Consider the following 12,194-nt stretch of genomic DNA (forward strand, 5'->3'; position numbering starts at 1 on the left):
ATATGTGTAGAGATCGCTAGTTCGATCCTTGAACTGAGCGGGTTTTACCTCACCGCACTGTCGTGCCTTCGGGCGAGTGTTCACGGGCTTCAGCCCTAGGTGAGGGTTTTCCCCGGTTCGGAGGCGAGTGTATCCCGATTTGGTGAATTTCGCCACTAACCCATTTAAAAAATTCGTTGGCCGTTCCAAAAAAAAAAGTAGGGCATGCTGCCCTTTTCAACACTTCCCACGTTACTTCTTCCCTATTTCCATACTATCAATTAGCATGGTTTGTGGGCTTAAATGTATGGTACATTATGTTTTATGAGTTTTTCAAAAAAGTTTGGTTGTAGGTACATGGGTTATCTTTATTTTTATTATGATTTCTTTGTTTTAGTTTTATTACTTATTTAAATCATGTATTTACTTTTGTAATACACATTAATTTTTTTTAAATTTTATTCGTGTCCATACACGACGTAAGGTGCGTATGTGGTTCAATGTTTTACGTCTATTTTTCCCATATGATAGGTTCATCGCAACTCGCAAGTCCTATATCAACTAAATTATTCTTTTCTATGTTTTACGTTTCGGTTTAATTTCTTCGTATTAACACGGCACAATGGGCGTGTGTGGTTCAATGATTTTACGTCTACGTTTCGCCCAATGCTACTTTTTTCATTTTTTATTTATTTTGTTTTACGAGTTTTTCCGATGTTGGTGGTCGTTAATGGTGGTATAGCATTGTTGTAACTTGGCACGGTTTTATGTCCCCCATTGCAACATGGGGGCGTAGCACTAGTTTGTCTATCAATTGGATCGACATATTAAGGGTCTAAGAGAAGATTCATTGGCAATATTTTTTATAAAGTTACATTTGTTGGTGTAGTTTTGTGAGGAAACTAGGCGTAGGTAAATACTTCACTAGCGGATCAACGATACTCTTTATCATGGATCACAAACGGATATCTTTCGATGGATCACCAACAACTACCTCATGCCGTAATAATGATGGATATCAACAGATCACCGATGATGTGCCACTGATAGATCTACAACATGAAAATTAGTAGCAAAATGGATAAATAGATATTCAAAAAAGTAACTCAATCGGTACCCTCTGATGGACCATCACCTCCAACCACGTCCTCCTAAACTAACCCTTCCGACCTTTGAACCAAACCATTGGATTGGTTGTTTCAAGCTGACCAATATTACACATTTTTTAAGATCGACCTGTCCCAACGTCTCGCCATGATTTCTTTCAGTTTGACGGGTGATGCTCTGAGCTGGTACTATAAACAGATATTGAATATTGTAGTTCTGTTATTATTCCACCAAGGCTCCAATACAGAACATATATACTAGATACAAGAACAAGGAAAAGGAAACAAATAATTCTAGCCATAAACTAAGGCAAGAAAACGGGATCTGAAAATATGGCCATAAAGAGAAAATACTTTCCACAATAATATTCCCCCTCAAGTTAGAGCGTGAAGATTCCGAACGCCCAACTTGCCAAGTAAAACCTCCAACTGTTTCAATCCGAGAGCCTTGGTAAACAAGTCCGCCACTTGATGGTTGGCGTTGATGTAAACCGGTTCAACTTCCTTCGACTCGACACGTTCGCGGACAAAATAGCAATCCATTTCGACATGTTTAGTACGCTCGTGGAAAACCGGGTTATTTGCAATGTGTTTGACTGCAATGTTGTCACAGAAGACGGTGGTTGGAGCTGTTTGGGGAGTGTCGAGATCACTGAGGAGCCATCGCAGCCAAAGGATTTCACTAACTGTTGTGGCCATGGCTCTATATTCGGCTTCAGCCGAGGATCGAGATACGACCGACTGCTTCTTTGACTTCCAAGAAACGGGACCACCCCCGAGGAGAATAAGGTACCCGGTTCTTGACCTTCTAGTGAAAGGACAACCTAACCAGTCGGAATCGGTATAGGCCACGAGATTGTTTCCCCCGTATTCGGCAATAGGATGCCTTGTCCAGCGGTTGCCTTCAAATATCTAACGACCCTTGTAGCGGCTTCAAGTTGACTTGTACGAGGATCCGCCACAAACTGGCTTAGGATACTAACCGAATGGGCAATATCGGGACGTGTGGCCTCGAGATAGAGCAACCTCCCGACAAGTCGCCGATAATGACTTGGATCAACCCGATCTTCCTCCTTTCTTGCTTCCAACTTTAGATTTTGTTCCATATGTATCGGAATCGACCGGCATCCAAGCATAGCAACATCTTCAATAATGTCGAGAGTGTACTTCCTTTGACAAAGTACCATACCTTCTTCTGTTCTAGCGACCTCGATCCCCAAAAAATACTTAAGATTTCCAAGATCTTTTATGCTGAAACGTTCATTCAGAAACAATTTTATCTCGCTCATTCTCGTAGCATCATTTCCAACTAGAATTACGTCATCAACGTAGATTAAGACTGCAACATATATTTCCTTCCTCCTGAAAATAAATAAGGAATGGTCCGCCTTTGACTGTTTAAAACCGGCTTCGACAAGAGCTGTGGTAAACTTATGATACCAATTTCTCGACGCCTGCTTGAGCCCATAAAGAGACTTTCTTAGACGACACACTTTGTTCTCCTTTCCTTTATCAAAACCTTGAGGTATCTTCATGTACACCTCTTCATTCAAATCACCATCAAATCACCATGTAGGAATGCATTATTCACGTCCAATTGATGAACTATCCGGTTTCGTTTGACTGCGACTGCCAAAATGGTTCGAACGGTAACCAACTTGGCAACCGGAGCAAACGTGTCATGAAAATCGATCCCTTCCATTTGTGTGAAACCTTTAGCAACCAAGCGGGCTTTGTATCTTTCAATGTCTCCATTGGGCTTGTACTTAACCTTGTAAACCCACTTGGAATCGATGGCCCTCTTACCTTTCAGCAAGTCTTCAAGAGTCCACGTTCCGTTCATTTCAAGAGCCTCTATTTCTCGTTTCATAGCTACCTTCCAGGTTTCATTCTGCACAGCTTGTTTAAAGGTTCTTGGCTCATCGGTTTTATCGATGGCCGACAAGAAGGCCTTGTGATAATGTGAAAAATTATTATAGCAAACATAGTTGGACATGGAATGTACCGTAGAGGAGCGTTGATCAGAAACAGGTGCGGCATGGTCGAGGGACGGTGGTAGTGAGACATCATACCCATCTAGTCATTTCGATCTAGCACGTTCCCTTCTTTCTCTCGGTTATCGTTCAAGGGGTTCGATATCGTTGGGTTGCTGGGCCTCGACCTCCATTTCGGGAGGGTTCGGTTGCTGGGCCTCATTATTTTCGGGATTAATGGGTCCGATTGGATCCATGTCATTCTCAACCACATTTTGCTCAGTCACTTGTGGCTCATCATTGCTCTCATTTTCGTTGTCTGTAGCGGAAGTTGGTGTTTGATTAATATTGCATTCTTCATTGTGGTCTCCATAGTACCAAGGTGGAAACCCGAAAACACCATCGTCTTTTGACACGTGGTCTTGTTGGTCACCTTTGTAAGGAAAGATGTTCTCAACAAACTTGACATCTCTTGAAACAATGATTTTACCACTTTGTACATAAAATATTTGTATCCTTTTGTTCCGCCCGGATAACCGAGAAACACCCCTGGCTTCCCCCTTTCTTCGAGCTTGTCACCATTCGTGTCGGTATTTCTATAGTAGGTGAGACACCCAAACACCCTTAAAAGATCAAAATTCGGCTTTTCGTTGTGGATCATTTCATTTGGCGTCTTGTTGCCTATGACTTTGGAGGGAAGACGATTGATAATGTGAGCAGTGGTTAAGACGCACTCCCCCCAAAATCTCTTTGGTAGGTTAGCCTCAAATCTGATAGAACGTGTTGTTTCGAGAAGATGGCGGTGCTTTCTCTCCACAACACCGTTTTGTTGAGGCGTGTGTGGATATGTGGTTTCAAGGATGATGCCATTTTCGGCATAAAACATGTTCATGCGATTAGAGGTAAACTCTCCTCCATTGTCACACCGAATACGTTTGACTAGCCTTGAAAATTGGGTTTTGATGTATTGATGAAAGTAAATAATACAATCACTTGCTTCATTTTTATGTTTCAACAAGAATACCCAAACACCCCTGCTATAATCATCGACAATGGTGAGATAGTATCTTGCTTGAGTGAGTGAAGGCGTTCTATACTTCCCCCATATGTCACAATGCAAAAGCTCAAAACAATCTTTGGTTTTAATAGAACTAATAGGAAACGATAATCTCTTATGTTTTGCTTTAACACAAGAATCACAAAACGATATACTAGTTTTTGAAGGAAATTCAATAAAATCAAACCGATAAAGTTTCTCATGTGATGCGTGCCCCAAACGCCCATGCCATGTGTCCATAGTTACCATCAACGCCTTCCTTTCTCCGGCCATTGTTCTTGGCGGTCGAAGATGTTAGGGTTTAATGGTAGAGCAGTATATTACCTGCTCTGATACCATATTAACAGATATTGAATATTGTAGTTCTGTTATTATTCCACCAAGGCTCCAATACAGAACATATATACTAGATACAAGAACAAGGAAAAGGAAACAAATAATTCTAGCCATAAACTAAGGCAAGAAAACGGGATCTAAAAATATGGCCATAAAGAGAAAATACTTTCCACAATAATAGGTACAAGTATTTGCACAACAACAACTTGCTCACCATGTGGGACGCCTTCACTCAGATGGGCAATAAGTAGCTAGTACCAAACAAGATGTAAGACGAATGGTTTATATAAATCAGGTATGAGATCGTTATTCATATACTCGTTTGTCATCCCTACCATGCACGAGCAATGCGGGTGTCCGAGTCATTATCATCTGTGAGTGCCACATCCGTTTGTGGGCTTCAAAAAATCCATTGCGACTTCTCGATTTTAAATAATGACATTTTTTTTAAACAGCTTGAAATTACATTAAATCCGCTTTTAATGGAGATCGAACCCTTGATTTTAATGGGAACAAAACAATAACTCCCCTCCCCGTCCCGGATCATCGACCACGTCGCACACCGCCCCCTAGAGGGTCGTCGCGTCCTTCCCGTCTTCTCCAAGACGTTGGAGACGAGGCAAAGTTGTGGGCCCCCCTTCATTTAACGCCGTTGGTAACGGCTAGTTTAAAAAAAATTAATTATTTTAAAGCCTATAAATACCTATTCATTTAACCATTTTTATACAAAAATTCACCCACATTTTCCAAACAACCCACTTTACACTCTCAAATAATCTTTTCTAAAAAATACACAATGTCATCTTCCTTTTCGTCAGGTTCGACGGACACCTTAGAAGCCGTAAAATATTTTATAAACACGGTGGTAGCCGCAACACAACTAGTTCTGGAAGAAAAGGAGGAGGAGGTTTCGTCACAACCACGAAACAGGAACCCGGCCATCGACCGAGACCGAGAAAGTTAGTTATATTTTTATTCTTATATTTTTATTCTTATATTTTATAGCGTTGCATTATTTTTATAAGTTATATTTTATAGGTGCTCACGAAATATTAGTCACCGATTACTTTGCCGACGAACCGTTGTACTCGGAGAGTATTTTTAGACGCCGTTTCAGAATGAGTCGTCGACTGTTCTCACGTATAGCCGACGATTTAGCCGCTTATGACCCGTTTTTTACATTGCGATACGATGCTAGAGGCAAAAGGGGCTTCACCACCTTACAGAAATGCACTGCGGCGATTCGTTAACTAGCTTATGGGACGGCAGCCGATGCGTGGGACATGCCAATCTTCAATCAGACTTGATCGAACACATTTGGAATCTCGGAGAAAACAACGAGTAGTTTTTTTTATTTATTTGTAACTTTAGGTTTTTTTAAATGTGACTTTAAGTTTTTTTTAATGTAACTTTAGGTTTTTTTTAAATGTAACTTTTTTTTATTTTTATTTACTTTATTTTAATTATTTAACTAAATAAAAAAATAATAATAAAAAAAGGGGGAGGACTATCCTCCACACCCTTGGGTAGTCCCCAAGGGATGGTCCTCCACCGTTGATGAGGTGGCGTCTACGTGGCGGGTGGTCCCTTTGGGGACTAACCTCACCATACCCTATGGTCTTAGACCATTGGGTGTGGTTTGGTTAGTCTCTTTGGAGACCACCCGCCACGTAGGAGCCACATCACCACGGGAGGAGGACCACCCCCTTTGGGACTACCCAATGGTGTGGAGGACTATGCACTTTAATAAAAAAAATCAATATATAATTGAAGGAGGGAGAGAGAAACCTGAAGGAGAGAGAGAGAGGCAGCTCGTCGCTGCCGTCTTCCATGCGACACCGGGGACGTGACGAGGGGGAGGGGGCGGTGTGGGACGAGGGGGGACGATCCCCACACCCTGCCATCTTATATAACTTAAGTTTGTAAGGGGGAGGGGGATTATGTAGATGTGAGGTTATACCCCTTCAATTATATGTATATATGTGTGCGTGTGAGAGAAACCATTCTACAACGTCGTTCTGCTCATAGTGGCCCTCTCCATTTTTAGCCCATAGCGCCTCGGGTGGCGGTGTTCCCGACGTTATGGGGCGCGATCGTCGACATAAAGCCCGTATGGCGCTCTGGCACGGATGGTCTAATGTCACCTTCTTGATGAAAAAGGTAACACATTTCAAGGAAACTAGTTTTTTTTATGTAGTGTGTTGCGGTGAAAGCGAGAAATGATAATTTAAAACAAACGTGATTTGAAAATAAAGAATGTTGTTTACAAAGTCAAACCATTTGAACGATTTAGTTTATCATCGTACCGCTTTATGATACTAAATAAATACTTTATTATGAGTTCAACTTCGTTTTTAACAAAACTTATAACGGAATGTCGGGAAAAAAATCAAACACAACTATGTACTTAAGTTTTAGAAAAAAAAAAGTATAAACGTAAATTATTAAAGAACTATCAAGTTAATCGATAAATTAATATATGTTCTAAAAAAAGAAAAAAAATTATTAGAAAAAATGGTAAAGGAAATATATGGTTTTAAAAAAAAGAAAAAAAAGTAAAAATATATTACTAAAAGGAAATATAATAATAAACTATTATAATATATTAAATAAAAAAAAATTATATATTACTATAAAAACAAAGTTAGTATTAATCCTTCTTCATCAACAATATATACATAATGGGTGGTAGTTTCCAAGACTATTATCTCGAAGGTTTGTTTCTGCATGGATGAGGATTCGCGAGTTGTAAATTAGAACCCATTCTCATAGATAATGCCTCCAAATACAAGCAAAAACCTTAAATGTTGAAAGTTAATTTTGGATGTTAATTTGCTATGTTTATTTATTAGAAACTGTGTTGATTTTTTTTTTGGGGAGGGTCGGAAGAGAAAGCTAAAATGAACTGGGTGGCGTGGGATAGAACAATTGCTCCTGTTAAATACGGGGGGTTGGGTTTCGGGTCTATTAGAGATACCAATTTAGCTATGTTGGCAAAATGGTGGTGGAGGTTCAAAACGGAAAAGGATAGTTTGTGGCGGAGGGTAATTTGGGCAATACACCACAACTCTAGAGCATGGAACGACATACCGGCTAAAGTGTCTATTTCGGGGCCTTGGAAGAACATTATTAGTATACAGCAGCCTTTGTTAATTGCTGGAATAGACCTTAAGGGTGCTAGTAGTGCATCAGTGGTAAATGGGAAAAACACACACTTTTGGCTAGATTTATGGGCCGGTTCAGAACCATTATACACTAAATTTCCGGACCTGTTCAAAGCTGAGAGGATCAAGGATTGTTTGGTGGCAGACAGATTGGAGTTTGATGGAGCTGGGCCGGTTTTTTCTTGGGCCTGGACTCACCCAATTCTAAGTGGAAGTGAATATGTCCAACTTCAACTTCTTATTAATATTGTTGGTGGGGTGAATATTGGCCCAGGTAGGGACCGTTGGAAATGGAAATATGAATCAAATGGTTCCTTTAATGTTGCATATATTAAAAAGCTGTTGGGAACGTACAACCGAGAAATTCCGGCACGACCGTTCGAGTGGAATAATTGGGTCCCGAAAAAGGTGGCAATTGTTGCTTGGAGGGCAGAAATGGATAGACTTCCATCGAAGTGTGCGCTGATTCGCCGAAACATTACGGTTCAGGATGATCTCTGTGCTCTATGTGGCGAAGCTGCGGAAACATGTGAACATATCTTTGTTACTTGCCAGTTTGCTCAGATTGTTTGGCAAAATGTAGCGGCTTGGTGCAAGATCCCTCCTATATTTGCATTTGGAGTTAGTGACTTACTGTACCCGACCGGAGTATCATCAAATGCAAGAAAGAAAAGGAAAGCCGTACACGCCGTGATACTAGTGACTTTTTGGAGCCTATGGAAGTTGAGAAATGAGTCGGTTTTCAGGCAAGCTATCCCGAATATTACAAAGATATTGGATGAAATTAAAGCTATGGCATACCTATGGGTTAAGAATCGATCAAAGTTGGTGGCATTAACATGGGAGAAATGGTGTCGATTTGAAATTGGTGAATAGTACTTTTTGTATGTAGTTATATTTGCTGTTTTGGTGGGAAACATATGTAAGTTTGGCGGGTAGTTTCTTGCTACAAATAATAAAATTTTTGTCGGCCGTTCAAAAAAAAAAAGAAACTGTGTTGATTTAATTAATTCAAGACTGTTAGCTCCCAAGATGTATACTTCCAAGACCGGTTACCGGCTTACTGCATGGATGCCTATTGGCAAGTGTAAGCAGCAAAAGTCCGAAGTTACAATTAAGGATGTATATTTCCAAGACCTGTTTGCTGTGTGTGCGTGGTGCAGGAACTCTTCGATCTCCTGCAGTTCGTTGGAAGATATTTTTGAAGTTCGAAAGAAGATTCCCTAACTTCCTTTCAACTATAGAAAGGGCTATCCGTTGTATATGTTGAAGTTCCAAAGAAGATATTCGCTTTTGATTTCAAAGATTTAATGAATATTCATATTAGTATTCAAGAAGAAAAAGGAAAAAAAGAAGATTCTAAGGGGTTTGTTTATTATCTCGTGTTGGTGTCTATGAAGGCTAGAAACGATTTGGTGTTCAATTAGATCAGAAAAAGTCCGCAAGAGATTGTGATAGAGATAAAAACGAGAGGTTTTTGGTGGCTAAAAAATAGATCTTCATGTAAATATATAGGTTGGAAGGAGTGGTGTAAATTTCCTATGTATATGTTGTAATTTAGTCATTTGCCCGTTTGGTAGGGCTGTTCACGAGCCGAGCCGAACCGAGCGTACCTTTGCTCGTGCTTGGCTCGTTTTCAAACCGAACCGAGCGGAGCGGCTCATTTAAATCCGAGCATCAAATCAAGCGAGCATAGTTCAAGCAGTAAAAATTCCGAGCGAGCGTCGAGCGAAGTTCGAGCGATTTGGACAACCGTGTCGCCCAATTTAAATTTGCTAAGAGAGATAATGACAATGTTCGATCTCAAGTTTTTATGTCTTTAAAAACATGCATATTTCATGGCATAATATTTTTCTTATGAATAACAATGTTGTGGCTGACGAGGCGATGATCATATTGGACGAACAATTACGTTGAGAGCAGGAGACGATCGACTTAGGGTAACGACATGAAACATTGAGGCGATGAACATACATTCTTTTATCGGTTTAGGGTTTAATTTTAGTTTAGATTTTAATTTTTTATTGGCGTGGTTGGGCTAGTACGTATAGATATAGTTGTAAATTTGTATATAGTTGACCAAAATCTAATAGATTGGTACATATAAAACTATAAATTTAATTTATATAAGTATATATGTATGTGTAAATGTGTGTGTATATATAGGTGTATGTGTGTACATATATGTATAATTTATATTTTTTATATATATATATGTATATACTTGTTTATAGATGTATGTGTATATGTATACGTATATATATATACTAATTAAAACAATAATCCGAGCCGAACCGAGCCGAGCGGACCTTTGCTCATGCTTGGCTCGTTTACAAACCGAACCGAGCAGAGCGGCTCGTTTACAACCGAGCGTCAAATCGAACGAGCATTTTCCGAGCAGTTTCCGAACGAGCGTCGAGCGAGCGACGAGCGGCGAGCGATTTGAACGCCCCTACCGTTTGGGTCGGGGATTTTGTTTTGTAGTGGCATTTTGCCCGTTTGAGTCGGAGGTTGTCTTTAATGAAATTTTATTTTCAAAAAAAAGTTGGTTGGTGGTGCGGTCCTGTGTTTTTTATCAGGCCGGCCGGTTTTAATGAAGTTTACTTTTCAAAAAAAAAAAATTATAGAAAGGGCTAACAGCAGAAATGATTAAATACACTCTACTTTAATTTCCATTTGCATTCTACTCTATGGACTAAAATGACAATTTACTGCCAATGATCTCTAGATCAAGTGGTGAAAGGCTTGCATTTCTCTTGAGAGATGCAGGTTCGACTCCCACTTGATGCAGAGTGAGGCACTGGTGGGCAATGACAGGAGACCCAAGGAAACCTGGGTTGGATCCTTGAGCCAAACGGGTTTTACCAGTAATTTTACTGTCGTGCCTACGGGCGGGTGGGTTACCGGGTTTTCCCTGGAATTGGTGGTGGACTCGGGTTACTCTCGGAGTACTCCGTTTGTCCAGTGGGTGCCCCGAGAGTGCTCGGGATTGAATTTGTTGGCCGTTAAAAAAAATGACAATTTACTCGATTTAAAAAAAAAACAAACAAATAAATAAATTAACGAATAAATTGTCATTTTAGTGCCTTTGTTTTTGCCATAAATAACACTTTAATTTAAATAGTTTGATTTTCTCACCTATGTCCATGGCTTTTACAACTTTTTGTAATTTTCATCCAAATCAGCTCTTCGTCGTTTGTCCATGCATATATGCGACGATCCTCTTTTACCTTTTTCCTTCTCGGCCTCGTTTTATTCCTATGGTTTCTTTTTTTTTTTCGCGTAAAGGATCCGGGTGTAAGTTGAGTTTCAACCATGTTCTTGGAAAAGTTGCCAACCGAGCCAGGATCTAAGGGTTAAGGGTGTGATTCAAACACTTTAAGGTGTTTGAGTCATTGTCCAGCGAATAACATTATGCCATGTCAAGTCCCCATTCCACTCCTCATTTTGCACTCAATCACTGAAAGTTATTCAAAAACACCTGAAGAGTGGTAACAAATTTTTTTAAAAAAATTATGATTGGTTGAAAGGGGTTAGGACCCACCATTCACCCTCTCTCTCCCACCTCTCCTCTTCTTCACCAAATCGGTGACTATACACCGAATTAGCAAGTCCCCACTCACCGAAATGTTGCCGGCGATCAATCACCATGCGGCAAACCCGGTCCCCGATCACACTCCTCGCAATCGTACCATCCCCCCTAACAGGGGTTTCCCCGCTTTTGGGCTTAGGGGGTAGTGCTTTCACGGTGGGTCAGACTGCTTTAAAGGCTGCTTCGGGTAAAGTGACCAAACACAAGAAAGCGTGCATTGACAACCAGCACGTGTTTATCCCATTTGCTTTTGATACGTTTGGTTTTCTGACGACAGAAGCTGTGGACCTACTTAGTCGAGTTCAAAGGGTCAACCATAATAATGTTATGACCCCAAGATCTATGGATGTAGTTTTTAAACGAATTAGTTTTGCTATTCAAAAAGAGATAGCGGCGTAGCTTGTTGCCCGTTTACCAACTATCTCGATGTAAACATTAGTATTATTTGTTTGCTTGTTGTTAGTCTAGTGGCAGCAGCAATCAACTGAATTTGTAACAAATTGTTTTAATTTTTGGAGGGTTTTCTCAATTCTTTTTAACAAGCTTGGGGTCACGAGCATTTTAAGCTATCTTAGCAAAATGGTAAATGTCTTAATCAGTGATATTAGTAAAAGAAAAGGCTTTAGAAAACTTTTATTTAATTTCTACTTAATTGATATGTTATAATGTGTTACACAATGTTTTTTATGTGAACATAAATCATTTACAATTTGCTGAATTACTTATTGTTTAAAATCAGTAAGGGTGAAGGGGGTGCACACCTAATAGGTGAGTGCACTCTCTTACGCCAAACCAATCCCCGTGTGCCACGTCAACTCCCCTCTTAAACTCCCCTAACACCCCAATTTGATGGCGCCACTCCCCTCTTAGGTGAATTGGTTTTTTTTTTAAAAAAAAAAAAAAAAAAAAAAGGAAAGCTTGTGATTGGTCCCCTCTCCCTCTCTCCTCTCTCTCTCCTCCCCTCTCTCTCGGTGAGCCGCCACCTAC

General features: G+C 40.1%; 1 protein-coding gene across 1 annotated transcript; it reads left to right on the top strand.

Moving 5' to 3' along the window:
• Positions 1–5,247: 5,247 nt before the first annotated feature.
• LOC110925449 lies at positions 5,248–5,701 on the top strand. Its single transcript, XM_022169404.1, has 2 exons — positions 5,248–5,410; positions 5,490–5,701. Exons 1-2 carry the CDS (start codon positions 5,248–5,250, stop codon positions 5,699–5,701), a joined length of 375 nt encoding a protein of 124 aa, XP_022025096.1.
• Positions 5,702–12,194: the final 6,493 nt, after the last annotated feature.

Source organism: Helianthus annuus, chromosome 15, assembly GCF_002127325.2.
Source record: "Helianthus annuus cultivar XRQ/B chromosome 15, HanXRQr2.0-SUNRISE, whole genome shotgun sequence".
In the NCBI taxonomy this organism is placed as follows: Eukaryota; Viridiplantae; Streptophyta; class Magnoliopsida; order Asterales; family Asteraceae; genus Helianthus; species Helianthus annuus.

Coding starts and splice junctions, on each gene's coding strand:
- LOC110925449 (XM_022169404.1), top strand. CDS start 5,248: ATGTCATCTTCCTTTTCGTCAGGTTCGACGGACACCTTAGAAGCCGTA. Junction 5,411..5,489: donor CATCGACCGAGACCGAGAAA/GTTAGTTATATT, acceptor TATATTTTATAG/GTGCTCACGAAATATTAGTC.